The sequence below is a fragment of the Lepidochelys kempii genome, chromosome 14 (genome assembly GCF_965140265.1).
Source record: "Lepidochelys kempii isolate rLepKem1 chromosome 14, rLepKem1.hap2, whole genome shotgun sequence".
NCBI classification, from domain to species: domain Eukaryota; kingdom Metazoa; phylum Chordata; order Testudines; family Cheloniidae; genus Lepidochelys; species Lepidochelys kempii.
In genome coordinates, this window is record NC_133269.1 from 33845459 (window position 1) to 33865299 (window position 19841).

The 19841-nt window shown below is 50.1% G+C and overlaps 1 protein-coding gene and 1 long non-coding RNA gene across 3 annotated transcripts; both read left to right on the forward strand.

The window, feature by feature from the left end:
• Window positions 1-3235: 3235 nt before the first annotated feature.
• LOC140898310 (uncharacterized) lies at window positions 3236-7854 on the forward strand. Its single transcript, XR_012154959.1, has 3 exons — window positions 3236-3485; window positions 3886-4028; window positions 7736-7854. It is a non-coding gene; the product is annotated as an uncharacterized lncRNA (long non-coding RNA).
• A 948-nt stretch (window positions 7855-8802) lies between these two features.
• On the forward strand, window positions 8803-19577 carry LOC140898282 (E3 ubiquitin-protein ligase TRIM7-like). Of its 2 annotated transcripts, none has more exons than XM_073311916.1 (7): window positions 8803-9324; window positions 12496-12582; window positions 13566-13799; window positions 15314-15339; window positions 15923-16035; window positions 17170-17202; window positions 17679-19577. In XM_073311916.1, exons 1-7 carry the CDS (start codon window positions 8896-8898, stop codon window positions 18203-18205), a joined length of 1449 nt encoding a protein of 482 aa, XP_073168017.1. In that variant the 5' UTR covers window positions 8803-8895; the 3' UTR covers window positions 18206-19577. The 2 variants fall into 2 exon arrangements, with proteins under 2 accessions (XP_073168017.1, XP_073168016.1); XM_073311915.1 differs by having other exon boundaries at window positions 8804-9324; window positions 15920-16035.
• The last annotated feature ends 264 nt before the right edge of the window (window positions 19578-19841 follow it).

Consider the following 19841-nt stretch of genomic DNA (forward strand, 5'->3'; position numbering starts at 1 on the left):
GAGGGGAAAGGTACAGGGACATGAGGTCTAATCCTCTCTCTCTCTGTGAACAGCATATAGTTGGATGGGTTTTTATTACGGAGGTACCAGTTGCAGCTCCATGGTGAAGGCTGAGTTACATATTCTTAAAGAGGATGAGTCCTTTGCTCTGGTACAAATGAAAAATGCAAGGGATCCCCCCATAAAATTGATAGCAGTGACTTGGAGCAGGGAATTCATTTTCTAAGAATTTTCAAGTAAATCTGTTAACTAGTTGAGGGGTAGTTTAGATCATAGGCACAGCTCTGCTAACTCAGTTGGTAGCGCATGAGACTCAGTCTCATGGGTCATGGGTTGGAGCCCCACGTTGGGTGGTAGGTTTGGCCCCTGATGGAAGACAGGATACTGTGCTATGGAAATGTACAGTTAGGAAACCTAAATCACCTTAACTCAGCCTTTCAGCCTCCCAAGCGCTTAGAAGTAGTCACTTTGCAAATTAATCGGTGACCAAACAGTAAGGATTAATTTTCTTGATCTGCAACACATTTTTGTCAGTCAGTAACAAAGTGAAGGAAAGCAGCCCAGTCCAACAGGTAGAGCACTGGACTGAGGGGTCAAAAGGAGTGAATTCAAGCCAGTGAGTCACTTTGCAAACTTGGTCAAGTCACTTCACCTCACTGTGCCTCAGCCTTACCAATCTGTAAAATGGGAACAATGTTACATACATCTCTCTTTACAACACGCCTTGAGATCTAGGTTTCAGAAGCATTACACATAGCTTGACACAAGAACAAGCACAAGGAAACATTACACACACTGACTAAGTGAAAGACAGCTACTGCCTGTTGCAAAGTGATCACTTTAGGGCATCAGCTGTTTGTCTTTGCCCAATTTAAAGGGCCAGTGTCACAAAAGGCATTCTGGGGCGGGGGGGGATTCCAAAAAGAGGGCAATCTTCCAGTAGAGAGAGTTAATAGAAAATAAGAAGCTTTGAGGGAAGGGAGCAATGGTACTTAAGTTATGCTTTGGCTTGTAATGTCATCACTTGATTAATAATAATAGTACTTTTCAATGGGAGTTTTTTTTTTTTACAAAGGATCATTAACCCCAGTTTACAGATAGGGAAACTGAGGCATAGACCAATGTGACTGCCCCAAAGTCACTTAGCAAGTCAGAGCCAGGAATAGAACCAAGGTCTTTAGGGTCTTAGTCCAGTGTCATAGCCACTAGGTAACACTCCCTATTATAGCAACTATTCCTACAAACTTTCTTTTCTAACCCATGCACAAACATGCTTCTTTGTAGCATCCAATTAAATTTTCCATGGGAACACCAAATAGATTGAATAGATGTATAGATTCCAAGGACAGAAGGGATCATTGTGTTCAGCTAGTCTGACCTCCTGTGTAACACAAGCCATAAGATTTCCCTGAATCAATCCCTGTTTGAACTAGAGTTGACCTTTTAGAAAAATGTCCAACCTTGATTTAAAAATTGCTTATGCTGGAGAATTCACCACAACCCTTATTAAATTATTCTAATGGTTAATTACCCCCATTGTTAAAAACTTGTGCCTCATTTCTTGTCTGAATTGGTCTAGCTTCAGCTTCCAGGCACTTGATGTTGTCAGACCTTTGTCTGCTAGATAGAAGAGCCACTCAGTGGAGTCGCATCATACCCGCATTTAACTTACGCGAATTCAACTATAGGCGCTCGGCAAAAAAAAAGAAAAATAACAATAACTCGCGGCGGTGGAGTACTGTACAGGAGTCGATGGGAGAGTGCTCGGGGGGGTCGATTTATCCTCGGGGGAAGATAAATCCTCTTGCCTCCAGATAAAGGGCTGCAGCCTTGCAGTCTAGGAATGTATCAGAAGCACTAACGTTTCCTTCCTGTTTCTCTGTCTCAGACACGGTGCCTATTGCAAACCCTCTCCAAAGCCTCCAGGACGAAATCACCCTCTCCCTCTGCCTCGACTATTTCAGCGATCCCGTGACGCTAACCTGCGGGCACAGCTTCTGCCTGGCCTGCATCAGCCTTTGTTGCAATGTAAATAGATTTCCCCCCTCCCCCTGCATACTTACAGTTTCTTTCTAACAGGTTTCAGAGGAATCTCTTCCCCAATGGCTCTGGAAATAGTTATCACTTTATTTGTGCACTTTCCCCTCTTTTAAAAAATTTCCCCTCTTTTAATATTTTTTGAAAGAAAGTGTGACCTTAAAAAAAATCATATTTTGGAATAAGAATAGGACATTGGATGTGGCCCAGCACACTCCTTAATCTGAGTTGAGGCAGAGGTGGGACGTATCGCTATTTGCAGTTTGGCCTCGTGGATAGCAAAGAGGAGTGGGGTGCAGGAGGCTGGATTCTATCCCTGGCTGTGTCACAGGCTTGCTCGGTGAGTTTTGGGCAAGTCACACTCCATGCCTCAGTTTCCCCATCTGTAAAATGGAGATAATGATATTGAACTCCAGTGTAAAATGCTTTCAGATTGATGAAGAGCATTATACAAGGGTAAGGCATAGTGCCAAGAGTTCCAGGTTCCATGTTGCTGGATGACTGTAGAGGCACACAGTGAAAGACAGTCCCTCTTGGGAACAGTTTACAATCAAACTACTGGCTGACCACACTTCACCTCAGTGCCTCAGTTCCCCATCTGTAAAATGGGCCTACACTTGAGGTGGCTGGCAGGTGAGGCACCAAAGCCAAAGAAACCGACAGAAGTTGGCCCTTGTCACAGAGTCACTGGGGTGATGCTCTGGAACTACTCCATATGAAGCCAGTCAGGACTCTGGGGGAGCCTCCTCTCTCTGAGCATACTGTCTCCAGGGCAAGAAGCTTACACAGCTTCAACCTTCCTGGATCTGACCTCAGAGCATTCAGCATCCCCTTCCACACCGTGTGCTTCCTGCAGGGAGTCCGCCCAGGCAGGGCTCCTGGGGAAGCCAGAGGGTCCTGCACCCCAACTCCGCAGTCAGACGTGACTCACAGCTAGCCGATAAAACAGAAGGCTTATTATTCAACAGGAACTCAGCATAGGACAGAACTTGTTAGCACAGAAATCAGTGACTTTCAGCCAAGTCCATCTTCGGGGAGGGGAGCCCAGAGCCAGGGCTCTGGCCCTCCCCCTGCACCCCAAGCCAGCGGAGACTGAGCTTCCAGCTACCTGCCCCCGCCCGTTGCTCCTCCTCCAGCCTTTTTTCTCGCCTCCCGGGCCAAGAGTCACCTGGTCGCATCCCCTTCCTGGGTCTCAGGTTACGAAGGGGCTGCCATAGCATCCATGCAGGCAGCTGGAGCAGCCCCTGCAAAAGTCACACACCCTTATTCCCACCACCTAGACATTGGTGCAATACACCGGGAAATTGAGGCACACACAGCATTCATGCAAAACAGTAAGACTCACATGGGCTCACATACAGCATAACAAGGGAAAATCCCCACTGTGTCACAGCCCTTCCCAGCCTTGGTGTGGGAAACAGGAGCTGATGATGCACCTGACCTCCCAGGTAAGCTCTTTGAGATCTGCTAATGAAAAGTGCTATATAAAAGCTAGTGGTTGTATTATTCAGCTCTGGCCTTGATACTGCTTGTTTAATTTCTTTTGTTACCGCACCCACGGTCTGTATTTGTCAGATGAGCTTGAATAACATACTCACAATATCGAGTAACGTTCTAGGGGCAATAAGAACTTAAATGAGATCAGGCACATCCCATAATCAATGCTGCCAGCTCTCATGGGTTTATCACAAGTCTCATGATATTGATGTTTTATTGAAAGCCCCAGCTCTTGGGGACATGTCTAGCTATTTATCAAACTTATGTGGCCCCCCATTACCAAAGTATCCAAGTGATTACATGAAAATCTCAGCTCTCATTTTGTTAAAAAAGTACATTTCTGCCCCTTAGGGTTACAAAGACAAGTGTGGAAACCTGACTCAAGTGTATCCTGAGGACTCAAACCCCAGAAGGCAAAGACAAAGAACTCAAAATTTCTGTGACATAGGGGCAATCAATGATTTTGACCTCCTTTGTAAAGAACCCTATGGATGGTAAGTGCTACATAAGAACTAGAAAGTATCAATGATCATTATTTCAAAAATCTAGTGATTTTCAAGCCAATCTTGTGATTGGGGCCTGACATGATTTTTGAACGTCTGATGTAGGCAATACCACACATCATCTCACCGCACTCTGGCATAAGAACGGCCATACTGGGTCAGACCAATGGTCCATCTAGCCCAGTATCAATGGCCAGTGCCAGATGTTTCAGAGGGAATGAACAGAACAGGGCAATTATTAAATGATCTAGTCCCAGCTTCTGGTAGTCAGAGGTTTGGGGTCACCCAGAGGATGGGGTTGTGTTCCTAACCATTTTGTCTAATAGCCATTGATGGAGCTACCCTCCATGAACTTATCTAATTCTCTTTTGAACTCAGTTACACTTTTGGCCTTCACATGCTCTGGCAAGGAGCTCCACAGGTTGACTGTGTGTTGTTTGAAGAAATACTTCCTTTTGTTCGTTTTAAACCTGCTTCCTATTAGTGTCATTGTGTTATCTGAAGGGGTCAGTTACACTTTCCTATTCACTTTCTCTACGCCATTCATGACCGTATAGACCTCTATCATATCCTCCCTTAGTCATCTCTTTTCTAAGCAGAACAGTCCCAATTGTTTTAATCTCTCCTCACATGGAAGCTATTTCATACTCCTAATTATTTTTTGTTGCCCTTTCCTGTAACTTTTCCAATTCTACTATATCTTTTTTGGGATAGGGTGACCAGAACTGCATGCAATATTCAAGGTGTGGGCATACTGTTTAATGATCATAATGGTCCCTTCTGACCTTAGTATCTATACCATAGATTTCTATAGTAGTATTATGATATTTTCTTTCCTATTAGCTATCTGGCATATCCTATCTGGCTGGGATAATTTAGCTGGGGATTGGTCCTGCTCTGAGCAGGGGGTTGGACTAGATGACCTCCTGAGATCCCTTCCAACCCTGATATTCTATGATTCTATGATCTCTTTCCTAATGTTTCATAACATTCTGTTAGCTTTTTTTTTTGACTGCCACTGCACATTGAACAGATGTGTTCAGAGAACTAGCCACAATGACTCCAAGATCTCTTTCTTGAGTAGTAACAGCTAATTTAGACCCCATCATTTTGTATGTATAGTTGGGATTGTTTTTTCCAATGTGCGTTTCTTTGCACTTACCAACATTGAATTTCACCTGCCATTTTGTTGCCAAGTCACTCAGGTTAGTGAAATCCCCTTGTAAATCTTTTCGGTCAGCTTTGGACTTAACTATCCCAAGTAATTTTGTATCATCTGCAAACTTTGCCACCTCCTTTTCCAGATAATTTATAAATATTTGAACAGCACAGGTCCCAGTACAGATCCCTGGGGACCCTGATATTTACCCTTTTCCATTGTGAAAACTGACCATTTATTACTACCCTTTATTTCCTGTCTTTTAACCAGTTACTGATCTAGGAGAGTACCTTCTCTCTTGTCCCATGACTGCTTACTTTGCTTAAGAGCCTTTGGCGTGGGGCCTTGTCAAAGGCTTTCTGAAAGTGCAAGTACACCGGGTCACCCTTGTCCACATGCTTTTTGACACTCTCAAAAAATTCTAATAAATTGGTGAGGCATGATTTCCCTTTATAAAAGTCATGTTGACTTTACCCCAGCAAATCATGTTCATCTATGTGTCTCATAATTCTGTTCTTTACTATAGTTTCAAGCAGTTTGCCTGGTACTGAAGTTAGGCTTACTGGCCTGTAATTGCCAGGATCACCTCTGGAGCCTTTTAAAAAAATCGGTGTTAAATAAGCTATCCTCCAGGCATTTTGTACATTGGTTGATTTAAGTGATAGGTTACATATCACAGTTAGTAGTTCTGCAGTTTCATCTTTGAGTTCCTTCAGAACTCTTGGGTGAATACCATCTGGTCCTGGTGACTTATTACCTGTTTAATGTATCAATTTGTTCCAAAACCTTCTCTATTGACACCTCAATCTGGGACAGTTCCTCAGATCTCTCACCTGAAAAGAATGGCTCAGGTGTGTGAATTTTCTCCACATCCTCTGCAGTGAAGACCAATGCAAAGAATTCATTGAGCATCTCCACAATGACCTTGTCTTCCTTAAATGCTCCTTTAGCGTTGTGATCATCCAGTGGCTCCACTGAGTGTTTAGCAGGCTTCCTGCAACTGATATACTTAAATAAAATTGCGGTTGGTTTTTGTGTCTTTAGCTAGTTGCTATTGAGATTCTTTCTTGACCTGTCTTATTATACTTTTACATTTGATTTGCCAGAGTTTGCTCCTTTCTATTTTCCTCACTAGGATTTGACTTCCAATTTTTAAAGGATGCCTTTTTGCCTCTAACTGTCTCTTTTGCTCTGCTGTGTAGCCATGGTGGCATTTTCTCATCCTCTTACTGTTTTTATTAATTATTATTAGGGGTATACATTTGGTTTGAGTCTCTATACGGTACATCAGGAAACAATCACCCAATGGAGGAAGCTTTAAATTCACAGTAGCTTTCCTGTGTAGACAAACCCTCAGACTTCAGATCTTCAAACTTTAGATCCTCCTCAGTTTAGCCACTTGTCTGCACTGATATGTGACATTCACATGTTCTTTACTCCATTCAAACCACTGAAGACACATTAGTTCAATTTCACCATGAACTGGTAATTTGAAGGCACCGAGGCTGGTTGAAAACCAGGAGGGAAAATGTGAATGTATTTTCAGTTATCCCCTCCTCTGTTTTTTTCACCAAAGATTGAAATGTCCATTGAATTTGAATTCAAACCCAGAGCTGCAGCCAAGGCTGTGTATTTCTGAGAGCCCGATTCCTTTGGAGTATGCCTGGGGGAAGCCAGTGGGGAACTAGGGGCATGGCTCCCTGAGAGGCAGGGAGTTTGGAAGGTGGTGGGGGTGGCTAAGAGACGCTCAAGCTCCAGTAGCCACTAGGGTGGCCACCACCCAGCACAGCCCCTTTTCTGAGGTAGCTGGCCCAGACCAAGTGGTTCAGATGTCCCGGTCTTTTATACCTCAGAGGTGACAACCCTAGCAGCCACAGCTTGGGAACCCCTGGCCTAGGGCATTGGCTGAGGTGGATGGGGAGCCAGGTCAACCGTGGCTGAGTGAGGGGGATAGATCCAGGGGACTGGCTGAGGAAAGGGTCAGACCTGGCAGGGGGCAAACCAAATTGAGAGAGGCCTGGCCATGTGTTGCTGGTGGGCTTACCCCAGGTGTCCAGCGGCTGAGGAGGGGCAGGTCTGGCTGGGGGCAGAGTGGGAGGAGGCCTGGCTGCTTTGGGGCTGACTGAGGTTGTGGGGGGTAGGTCTGGCGGGCCGGTTGAACAGGGTCAGGCCTGGCTGAGGGTTGGGGATGAGTCAGGCCAAGCTAGAGAAATCTGGCTGGGGCTGGCAGGGCAGGCTGGTTGGCATGGAGAGGGGGCAGACCTGCCTTCCTAGGGGTTGGAGGAGGGAGGGCAGGCCTGGCTGGTCAGGGAAGGGTTGTTGGGGGTCAGGCCTGGCTGGGGACAAATGGTAGGCTAGGAGAGGATTGGGGAATGGGATGGGGCTGATGGGGGGGAAGGACAGTGGTAGTAGGGGAGCCTGGGGGATTGGGGAGCTGGCTGGCTGGTGAACAGAGCAGACTGGATTGGTGGGGTGGGTTTGTTGGGCCTTTGATTCCTCTCTCAAGAGGCATAATTTTTTTATCTTTTTTTTTTACAAGTTGCCAACCAAAAATCCAGAGAAATAATCACCGTGGCAGAGAGGAGCCTGATGGGAAATGTACAGACAGGTAAACTGAGGCTGAGAGAGGGGCTGGGACCTGCCCAAAAGCCATAGAGGGGTCAAAGGCCCAGCCATTAATAGAACTCAGGAGTCCTGACTCCCAGGTCCTTCTGCTCTAACCACTAAATACCACTCTCCTCCCAGAGCTGGAGAGGGAACCCAGGAGTCCTGACTCCCAGTCCCCTGCTGTTCTAACCTGTAAACCCCTCTCCCCTTCCACAGCTGGGGATAGACCCCAGGAGTCCTGACTCTGAGCCCTCCCTGCTGCTCTAACCAGTGACCCCCTTTCCCCTCCCAAAGCTGTGGATAGAACCCAGGAGTCCTGACTCCCAGTCCTCCCTTGCTCTAACCACTAAACTCCTCTCCTCTCCCAGAATTGGGGATAGAACCCAGGAGTCCTGACTCCCAGCCCCTCTTTTTTCACCCATTTAACCCCAACCTGCCTGGTGCTCCTGCTGGGAAACGGGGGAAGCCCCATGCCCCAACCCCATTTCTCCAGGAGGAGCACCGGGGGTGGGGGGCGCAGAGGGGACTGCAGATGGAAGGGGTGGGGAGGGGCCCCCATTTGCTCTAGTCAAGGGCCTCAGAAAACCCCTAGTCCACCTCTGACCCCAGGCGTCCTGATTCCCAGCCCCCTGCTGCTCTAACCACACTCCCCTTGTAGAGCTGGGGACAGAACCCGGGAGTCCTGACTCCCAGCCCCCTTGTTCTAACCACTAGACCCCACTCCCGTCCCAGGGCCCTGGACAGAACCCGGGAGTCCTGACTCCCAGCCCCCTTGTTCTAACCACTAGACCCCACTCCCGTCCCAGGGCCCTGGACAGAACCCGGGAGTCCTGACTCCAGCCCCCTTGTTCTAACCACTAGACCCCACTCCCGTCCCAGAGCAGGGAGAGAACCCAGGAGTCCTGCCTGTAGCTAGCCACGAGAGAGCGCTGCGCTGTCTATTGCTGCGGGACCCAGGCGAGCCTTCCCCTCTCCTTCCTCTTCCTCGGCTGCCTGCCCGGCGATTGGCATCTCCTCCGGGCTCGCCTGCGCTCGCTGCGGTGCAGAGCCACCCCGGGCCCCGCGGGAGAGGCGGCGGCGGCCCCTGCGGCCATGGAGGGCGCGGCCGGGCCGGCCCGCAGCCTGCAGGACGAGCTGACCTGCCCCGTGTGCCTGGAGTACCTGCGGGACCCGGTCATGGTCTCGGACTGCGGGCACAACTTCTGCCGCGCCTGCGTCACCAAGTGCTGGGAGGACTCGGAGCGCAGCCTGGGCTGCCCCCAGTGCCGGGAGCCGGCCCCCCACCGCCTCTTCCGGCCCAACCGGCCCCTGGCCAACATCGTGGAGATCGTCCAGCGCCTCGGGGCCCAGGCGGCCGCCGGGCCGGGGGCGGCCGGGGCCGGGGTGTGCGAGCGGCACGGGGAGGCCCTGAAGCTCTTCTGCCAGGAGGACCGGAAGCCCGTCTGTCTGGTTTGCCACCTCTCCTGGGACCACCGAGCCCACCGGGTGGTGCCCATAGAAGAGGCTGCCCGGGGCTGTAAGGTAGGAAAAGCCGCCCGGGGCCGGAACTAGGGGGGCGTCCGCACCCCCCTGGCTGGAAGCGGTTTCCAGCCTATACAGCCCGGGTTCTCATCCGTTTTCTTTCCGAGGCCCCCTCCAACATGCTCTAACAACTCCACGGCCCGCCGGAGAGTCCCCACAACCGCTCTTCTGCATATAACGGCCAGGCCCGGCCTTAGGGGGTAGCAAGCCGGGCAGCTGATGGAGGCCCCACACCAGAGGGGGCCGGCAAAGCTGTGGTGCTCAGGCTTCAGCATCAGCCCCCGGGGTGGCCGGGCTCATGGACCTGTGCTTCAGCTCTGTGGGGGGCGGGCTTCGTCTTTCTTTCCAGTGAGTCTAATGCCAGCCTTGCTTCGTGGACCCCCTGAAACCTGCTTGCGCCCCCCCACCCCGCCAGGGGTCCCGGACCCCTGGTTGAGAACTGCTGGTGTAGGGGGTTTCCAGTTTGGTTCAGTGGCTCTCAGCACTCCCCTGTGCTATACACGTTGTGCCAGGAGCTGGTGTGTTGCTAGGGTTTCCAACCTGGAGTCTCCAGGAATTAAAGATGAATCTTCAATTCAAGATTCTGGCATGCAATTAAACCTCCAGGGATACATCCCACCAAAATTGGCAACCCTATAGGGGCAAAATCGTGAGGTATGGCTTTGCCTGGGAGAAGTGTCTCTTGGGTGGCTTGTACAGGCCTGGGTGTGTTTTATCTTCTGCAAGGTAATCCTGTATTAAGAAGGACTCTAAATCGGGTGTTAAGGAAGCACGTCAGTCCTGCGTCTGGCTGAAGGAAACAGGCCGCTCTGATTATTTTCCTTCCTTCCTCTGATCAGCTTTCTTTGGATAGCCTGATCTTGGAGTCATTGTGGATAGTTCTCTGAAAACATCCACTCAATGTGCGGCAGCAGTCAAAAAAGCTACCAGAATGTCGGGAATCATTTAGAAAGGGGTAGATAATAAGACAGCAAATATCATATTGCCTTTATATAAATCCATGGTACACCCACACCTTGAATACTGCGTGCAGATGTGGTCGCCACATCCAGCTATATTGGAATTGGAAAAGGTTCGGAAAAGGGCAACAGAAATGATTAGTGACATAAAACAAACACAATCAAATTTATTGCAGGCCTTTGTAACTGAGACAGGCTCCTACTGCAGGGTGAGGCCTAAATGCTAGCCCCAAAGTCTGGATCGGAAGCAGATTTTTATGAGAATTTGAGGGGATCTCTGGAGCTGGGGATTTAAGGTGGGGGGGGGGCCCGAAGGTTAGAGAAAAGGTTTAGAAAACCTGACCTGAGAGGAGAGGTTAAAAATCTGCACATGTTGCCTTGGGAAAAGAAGAGTGGGAGGAAAACCCTAATAAGTTTTCAGTTCTGTTAAGGGCTATTATAAAGGGGACAGTGATCATTTCTTCTCCATGTCCACAGAAGGCAGGACAAGAAGCAATGGGCCTAATCTGCAGCAAAGGAGATTTCAGTTAGATATTAGGAAAAACTTTTTAACTGTCAGGGTAGTTAAACTCTAGAATAGGCTTCCCAAAGGAAGTTTTGAAATCCCCACCATTGGAGGGAATGGCCAACACCTGTCAGGGATTGTCTAGGTTTACTTGGTCCTGCCTTAGCGTGGGGAGGGATAAGATGAATTCTTGAGGTCCCTGCCAGCCCTACATTGCTATGATTCTATGTCTAGGGGTTTGAGGGGAGGGGGGCAATGTTTGGTTCCAGTTGTGGGAGGAGCAGAGCTGGACGTAGGGGTGTTCCGAGCTGGGGGGATCGGTTTGGGTGTCGTGTTGGAATGACTGAGGGTATGTCAGGAGGGGTGGGAGATTTGGAGGCAGGGGCTGGGAGCTAATTTTGGGGCAGTGTTTTTGCTGCCATGTCTGGGGATGTTCAGAGCTGGGGTTTTAAGGGATGCGTGGATTTGGACTCGGTTTTTGAAGTAGGTTGGAGGGGCTAGGACTTGGTTGCAGTGGGTTGTTTTGGGCAGGATGGATTTTTTTGGTATGTCAATACATGACGGAATTTCTGTCTGAGAGGTAAAACGAAGAGGGCTCCTCTATTTCCAATTGTGCCTGGGGTTTTTTGTCCCTCTTCCTTCCCCCCCCTCCCCCGGTTGAAGATCCATTTGTCCTGTTGTCTCCTCTTCTCACATCTGCATGGTTGAGCATGAAGTGTAGCTAAGAAACAAAGTCCCAGAGAGGCCTACGTCTTGCCCTCAGACATGTGAGTGAGCAGTCCCAATGGCTCCTAGGGAAGCTGTATGTGTTTTTGGCAGAATTTGTGCCTGGATTTGTTGGGCTACGTAAAGGATAAAGAATAACAAGGTCGGTATTTTAACAACATTCTATAAATCCGTGAGATGCCCTCACCTGGGATACTGTATTCATTTCTGGTCAAGCAGTAACAGAAGGGGTTTACAGATGGGCATAGAGCATGATCTGGACTCCAGAGAGACTTGTGAATGGGCAGGATTTGTCAGCGCTGGGGCTGCTCAGTTTAGAGAGAAGATAAACAAGAGGGACAGACCCCCCGGGACTCCCACGCCTATCAAATCGCCCCCTGTCCCCTGACTGCCCCAACCCCTATCCACACCCCCACCCCTAACTGCCCCCTGGGACCCCACCCCCTATCCAACCCCCTCTGCTCCCTGTCCCCTGACTGTCCCGACCCCTATCCACACCCCCGTCCCCTGACAGCCCCCCCGGGACTCCCACGCCTATCCAACACCCCCTGCTCCCTGTCCCCTGACTGCCCCCCGGGACTCCCTGCCTCTTAGCCAACCCCCCCTCCCCGCCCCCTTACCGTGCTGCTCAGAGCAGTAGGAGCTCGCAGCCCCGCCACCCATGCTGCCCGGGGGAGGGAGGATGGTGGGGGAGGGGCTATGGGCTAGCCTCACCGGCAGGGAGCTCATAGGCCAGGCAGGATGGTCCCGCGTGCCAGAGTTTGGCCACTTCTGCTCTATGAGCTAGAATAAGGTTTGCCTGGGGGCAGACTAGCCCATAATTCCCTACTGCAGGGTTTATCGCACCTTCTTGTGAAGAAGCTGGTGTTGGAGGCTGGAGATGGGCTCCTGGTCTGACCCAGACTGGCAATTCCTGTGTTCCTAAATCTGGGAACTTTGTGGCGAAACCATCCCAACAAAGATCCTTCTTGCTTCTTCCAGGAGGCGCCACAAGAGCATCTGGCCGGTCTGAGAAAAGACAGAGAAGAAGCCAAAGCCAATGAGGAGAAGAGAAGTGAGGAGCTGCTGGTATGTGCCCAGAGCCACCCTCCACCCCAGGTTCGCCTGGGATCAGAGTGCCCTGAGTGAGACGGCAAACGCAGGGCCTGTTTCTCTGTAGCCCCTGGGGGTGATGGGGAGAGAGAACATGGGCTGGCTGGCTGGCTGGCGAGTTTGGTTCAGTGCAGGTGGACAAGGTTTTGAGAAAAATCCCTGCTGTTGCTGTTAGCAAAGGTGCAGATGCCCTTGCATATGCTGCTGCTGTTGTCTGCTCTAAGAACTGCCTGTCTGCAGAGCTCAGCAGCCATATTGTTCTCTGGGCTGCTGGAAACCATCACAGAGGAGGCACGCACGCTCTGCTACCCCTTTGATACGGACTTCACTTTAGTTCCTTCTCTGTGCCCCTTTTCCCCTCCCCTTCCTCTTCCCTCACCGGGATGAGGAATTGGTCATCTGGCCAGACTCCAGGTCACCTCCCTCTCCACGGCTGGGCTTCTGTGGAAAGGTGAGGGCTTCTGGTCTCTCCTGAACTCTGCCCACTCACAATCTCCAAACGAAATTCCATTTGCAGTGCATGGAGCATATCTTCATAATAGGATCATCCCTCTCCCTTGTCGCCTATTGTGGTCAGCGGTAAAATGTTTATCAAGGATGACTTCTACCTTGTAATCACTAGGCTTCAGAGTTAACATGATTTTGATAAATGGTGACAGTTCATGTCTCTGAGAGATATTGTTTCAGGCTGTTTGCAGACTCAAGTAACCCTTACTGCATCATTCACACTTTCAGTTATTTTTTTGCCACTGTCAGGGAAGAAAAAGTAGAAACTGAACCTCAGATTTTGGGGCACAAGATGCAGAGACTAGGGAAAAGTGACAGGTTAATGAGCTACTGCTAAAGGGCTTGATCCTGCCCTGAGGATCCTGCTCTGTTCTTTCTCTTTAAAGAAGTCTCCCCATCTGCTGAGAGACTACTTATGGTCTGTTACCGAGCCACCCTCTCTGTAATTGCAGAAACAGACAGAAGCCGAGAGACAGAAGATCCTCTCTGAGTGTAAGGAGCTGCGTGGGTTCCTGGAGGAGAAGGAGCAGTTCCTGCTGTCCCGGCTGGAAGCGCTCGACGGAGACATTGCCCAAAGAAGGGATGAGAGTGTCTCTAAACTCTCAGAAGAAATTTCCCACATTGACAAACTGATCACTGAGAAGGGAGGAGAGACGGGGCAGCAGCCGGTGAGCCAGTCCGCGCAGGTGAGAGATATCGTAGGGTTACTATCATTATCTTCCATCTTGCCGATTAGAGGAAGGCAGAAAATGAGGCATGGAACAAAGCAAGCTGATTGCAGTGCTGGGACTAAAATCCAGGAGTTCTGACTCCCAGATACCCCACCTATAGACCTGGCTCCTCTCCCAGAGTTCGGAGTAGAACCCAGGAGTCCTGATCCACTGCAAACTCCTTCACTCGACAGGGATGTGTCTGTCATATGTATTCTGATCCATTCCCTGTCGGAGTCCAGGATTCAGAGTTCACAACATAATTGACACATACATTATCTAGATGCTACCTGGAGCCAGTCAACCCACTCCCCCTTTAAATTTATATTTTTTTTTAATCATCTCATTTTCACAGTAAGGAACACTTTTTAAAAAAAATGCATTTGTTTTGGTCCATTTTGTTCCATGGCCGGATTTTGAACTTAAAGGCTTCAAAAGCTGTTTGTTACAAAAAAGGAAACAATTGAGATTTCTTGCATTAAAAACATCCATGAAATCTCAAAGTTGGGAAAAGAGAACTTTAAAAAAAAAAAAAATCATGGGGTAAATTTCAGCCAGCGTTCATGTTAATAGCTCAGTGGGACAAATTGTGCTCTCAAGTGGGACTGGTTGGTATAAATCTACTGAGTCAGTCTAGCTTGACACTGGTATGAATCAGATCTGAATGCGGCCCCTGTTCACATTGGTCTGGTCTGCACTAAAAAATAGATGGACCTAGCTACATTGCTCAGGGCTGTGAAAAATTTCGCACCGTGTGATGTAATTAGGTCAACCCAATCCCCACTAGAGATGCAGCTGGGTGGATGGAAGAATTCTTCCATCAACTTAGCTACCATCTCGCAGGGAGGTGGATTACCTGCAGCGACAGGAGGACACCTTCCATTGATGTAGGACGTGTCTACGCTACGGTGCTTCAGCCGCAGTACCAGAGCTAGGCTGCTCTAGTGTAGACGTGCCCATTGAACACCTTCCTCCCAGTCATCTGGAATCCCGCTGCAAACACAAGTGAGTTTAGCTTCGAAGCTAGAAGGGCACTGCTAGGCTTGCCCTACAGATAGGGAAGCTGAGGCAGAAAAGGACTGACTTTCCAAGCAAGCCAGTGGCAGGACAAAGAGTTGGAGCCAGGAATGCTGCACTGTAATGCCCCCCACCCCCCCAAGCTCATCCTTCCGCACCACTTGAGCTCCCTGTTTAGCAGGATAGGGAGATTTGGGGGGATGGGGCTCTCGTTCCCAAGGCAGAAAATCTTTTCTTCTTGTAAAGTGCATGGGGAGATGCTTTCCCCTGTGGCCACCTCCCAGCTGACCCTTCTGGAGGCTGCTGAGAGCAAACATCCCAGCTGGAAGGAGCTGGAAGTTGCAACTGCTCTCTGAACGGGAGCCTGTGTGTCAGACTCCAGTGGGGTCTCCCCTGCAGGTCCAAGAGGCCTCCCCAGTCTGGGACACATTTCACTGACTTCCTGACTTCCTCTTCTTTCTCCTCCTCTTTAGGGTGGTGGCGGCGGCAGCAGGATCGGGTAAGTCCTGGGCTCCATCTCCCTCCCCTTCACGCTCAGCTCGGCTTGGAAACGGCACTGAATGCCACGGAGTGCGACGCGCGACGCCCGTGATCATGTGTGCTGCTAGCAGCTGCCATAGCAAGGAGGGGAGGGGCTAGCTGCTATGTGACAGCCAATGGGATTACTCCTTTAGCTTCTGTGGTAGGGGCTTTGTCTTTTGGTGTTAGAGAGCCCAGGTTCTATCCCCGCTGGAGACCTGTGCTGTCTATGGTCCTAGTGTTTTATGTGAGATACACCCACTCTGGATCTCTGTCTCCTTTCTTTCCACATAACCCTGGGATTGGTGCCCCTTGTTCCTGGAGTAGCCCAGGGTGAGAGAACTGGGCTAGTGGGAATTCAGAGAGCTCTCGAACGGGTCTCCATTCCTGCCCTCTGAAGTCCTGTTCCAGGCCATTCGGAGCATGGGGTTGTAGTCACATGACTCTCAACAACCTGGTTTGTCTTGCAAAGCTCAGATCCAAACTGGCCTGAGAGCTCCCAGGTTTCCTGGGGCCAGGCCTCAGGCCTGTTTCTAACCCTTCGTCCTCCTTCTCTCCAGCAGCGAGAACTGGACGTTTCAGAAGCCGGAGCCTGCCTTTGCGGAGCTGGAAAAAAGACTCAGGAGTTTCTCTCAGAAAAGCGCCGTCCTGAAGGAAGTCCTGCTAGAGTTCAAAGGTGAATGGAAGCATCTGTGTCTTCTCTGCTCATAGCTGCCGTAATATTGGGGAGGGCTGTTACGTCAGTAGCTTACCTGGTCTCTCAGTCCCTATCTTATATCAGTCGGCCTTACCTGTGCCTGTGGTCTCTGTCTTGCCACCCTGTAATTTTAAAATCCGCTGCTAGACTAAAGCAGCAGCAACCCCGTGGTTAAGGTTGCAGCATGTGGTCCTCAAAATCACTTCACATCTCCTCCAGTGACCCCCTACCGCCACATATATGCTCTGTCCACATGTGCTGCTCCTTCTCTGAGGGCTTGTTTTATAGCAAGAGTTGGAAGAATTGGGTGTGTAGCATGTCTCTCACTCCTTGCTGTGAAAGGCACTGTTCTGAGTTGGGTTGTGAGGACCTGGTGACAGTGTGTCTTGCAAGGGATAGGATACTTTCCCCTTCACTGGGCATTTCCTAGCTCTGAGTGGTGTCTATAATGAAGCCTTAGACCAGAGGTTATCAACCCATGGCCGGCTTGTGGCCCAATAGGCACACAGTTGTGGCCCATGGGACATCCTCAGGGCCCTACAGGTAGTATATATATTGTGTGGATGCAGCCCACATAACACACAGGGCTTGTCTTAAATCGGTGCCACTGCGATTGATGCAGCAGCATCGATTTAGTGGATCTGGTGGAGATGCAGTAAGTCGAGGGCTGAGAGCTCTCCTGTCAACTTCAGTACTCAACCTCTCCAAGAGACAGAAGCTACGTTGATGGGAGAGCGTCTCCTGTCAACATAACACAGTGCTGTAAGTTGACTTAAGTTACATAACTTGCCTAACTTAGATCGACTTACCTGCTAGTGTAGACCAGGCCATAGGGAGCTGCATATACAGCCCACAATGGTAAACAGGTTGAGAACCACTGCCTTCGACACGGGATATTAAGCGGTCGTTGAAAGTCTTCCAACAGTGGCCTTTGTGCTAAAATGGAAACTCCTTCGTCTTCCAGTGTAATGGAAAAACTTGTTTCCCGTTCCCTACCCCGGTTCACTGGCAGAAAGAAAGCTTTCGTGGATATTGTTTCACTTTTTCAACCTGGTCTAGATGCTCATCCCCATGAAAGCCAGGGCTCAGTTCTCTCTCCTTTCATTCCCCTAGAAAATCTGCGCTTTGAGCTGGAGAACGACACAGGTAAGCCTCCGCTTCCCTCCACTGACTTCTTCCAGTGCCCCAGGAACAATGCTGGAAACTGACATTAGCCCTGCTGCTGTGGCAGTACAGTGCAGGCGTAGGCCTGGCGAGATGGCTGAAGGGAATTCAGCCAAAATCTCCCCTCAGCGTGGTGTTTCCCTTTTGGATAAGGAAACAAAATGCTGACGGCTGCGAAGCAGGGTGAGACAAACACCTGTTGCATTTCCTCAGCAGACCCCCTGAATTTCTTCCTGAATCTCCTGTTTTCTTAAAGGCAAACACAGTTTGGAAACTGTAAGAGCATGCAGCGTCTCTTGGCCCAGAGACCTCCCCTTTCCCCTGCAGCTTCCTTCATCTCTCAGGCTGTTGCCCGGCCACAGATAGTACCACAGCTTAAAAGAGGGAAGATCTGGTGGTGTAAGGGGCTGTCCCCAGGGATGAGCTCTGCTGTTAAATCCCTGTCTCCCTCTCTCTAGCCGATATAACTCTAGACCTGGACACCGCAAACCCCTACCTGGTGCTGTCTGAGGATAAGCGCAGCGTGAGGCTGAGGAGCGCCCCGCAGGACGTGCCGGCCAGCCCCAAGAGATTCGATTACTCCTTCTCTGTCCTGGGGGCTGAGGGCTTCACCTCGGGGAGGCACTACTGGGAGGTGGAAGTTGGGGACGGGGACAGCTGGGCCGTGGGGGCTGCCAGGGAGTCGGTGAGGAGGAAGGAGAAGATCGACTTCTCGCCCGAGGAGGGGATCTGGGCGGTGGGGCTGAATTGGAAGGGCAAGAACTGGGACCAATACCAGGCTTTCACCTCCCCTGAGACTCCCCTGTCCCTCTGCGAGAGGCCCAGGAAGATCGGGGTCTACCTGGACTACGAAGGGGGGTGGGTGGCATTCTACAACGCTGATAACATGGCCCCCATCTTCACCTTCACGGCCGCCTTCTCAGAGAAAATCTTCCCTTTCTTCTGGCTCTTCTACGTGGGCTCCTCCCTCACACTTTGCAACTGACACGCCTGGCCTGGTTTGCTCCTTAAGGGGACCTGCAAAGGGTGGGGGTCCTGGCCCCTCTGTTCTTTGTTGTTGTTGGGGTGTTTTTTTTGTTTTTTTGCTGCTTTCTGAGGCGTAAAGAGAGCCTGAAAGTTTGAAATGATCTTTTTCCTCCAAACTTTTCTCTTCTCATTACACTAGAAATTCAGAGCTTGTCTACCCTGGAAAATGCCATGGCCTGCTGGGAATCTCTGCTTAGATGCTGAGGAGCACAAGTTATATTGCCGTTCAATGTGACTTGCGCTCCTAGGTGGTTTTTTAACAACCACCCCTCCTTCCCCCCACACACACTGGAGACCTGGCAGCCATACCAAAGAACCTGCTTGAGATGAAGTGAATTAGGTTATTCAGGCAGGTTGTTTTTTTTTAACACCCCACTAACTCAGTTGTCCTACACACACTTGGGAGAAAAGCTCTCTTTGTTAATGATTCACCACTCCCACCTGCTCGTTTGAGCTCCTGATCCACATCTCTGAAATCTCCAGTGAATCCGCCAGAGAAGACTAGACTTGATTCTCCTGATGTCTCAGTGGTAAATCAAGCTGTGTGGGGGAAGAAGGCATAAACAGCTGGGCCTTTTTTTTTGCACTTTGCAGGTCACCTTTTGCAAATGTAGCTGCTGCAATTCCCTCTCCCCTTCCTCCCCAGCCTTAGCAATAGGATGCTTTCTCTCATAACACAATGTTACCCCTTCTCCTGGCCACTAGCACGTAACAAGCGTAAAGCCTGCTTCCCCTTCTGTTGCTTTCCCTATGTTGTCAAATACCTTGTGAGTGTTATAGGGTTGCCCTTGATGTTGGTGTTTTGGGGCCTTATTGAGGCTGCTGGAAGCCCAGGGCCTCAGTTTTGCTCAGGCTTGTTGGGCATGAGCTGTAGGTGACCTAAGGGCTGGGGGTGGTGGTGGTCTGTGATAACCTGCTGATCCACTGATAAATGGAGCCAACTTGTCTAGAGGCCATATTCTGGAGTTACATGTGAGATAAGCAAGGGCAATCGAACCCAGGGGGTTCCCCCTGAGGTTGGATGATGTTTTTGAGTTACACTAGTACAACTGCAAGTTACAGCAGTCTGGAGCGACTCCAGTGTCAATTGAGAGCAGACTCCAGGAGTTAGTCCAGATTTGATTCCAGCCCTAAACCCCATTGCTTTCAGGAGTTGCCCTGGTTGAACACAGATGCAACAGGGTAAAGTTAACCAGAGGGGTTTTCCATCTGCTTGTATCTAAGTCCAGCCCAGCATTCACTCTAGCCTCTGTAACCCCATCAGTGCTGTGCCTCTCTGAACTGTCGCTCTGTTTCGTAGGAAAATAAAATTCACTGTGCAAATAGAAAAAGCTCCTGTGGGGTTAAGTATTTCACTGCTGCCTGCCTGGCATACAGCCTTATGCAGGCAACAGAGCTGCCCCAAACAGGAGCCTCCCTCTTCCGCTGCAGCTGGTGAGGACAGCAGGGGTGGGCTGAGTGTGATGGCTAATCCACAGGCACTAATGGATATTCGCAGCACTTGGGCTGAGCACTGCTATGTCCCCTTGGAGGGACTGCAGCTCTGCCCCGCTGTAACCCGGGCTGAGCTGCTTTCATGACAGGCTTAAGGGCAC

Excerpts from the sequence above, each read along its gene's own strand:
- LOC140898282 (XM_073311915.1), top strand. The coding sequence starts at position 8,896 with ATGGAGGGCGCGGCCGGGCCGGCCCGCAGCCTGCAGGACGAGCTGACC. Across the intron at positions 15,340-15,919 it reads GGCGGCGGCAGCAGGATCGG|CAGCGAGAACTGGACGTTTC; the intron begins GTAAGTCCTGGG and ends CCTTCTCTCCAG. Across the intron at positions 17,203-17,678 it reads TGAGCTGGAGAACGACACAG|CCGATATAACTCTAGACCTG; the intron begins GTAAGCCTCCGC and ends CCCTCTCTCTAG.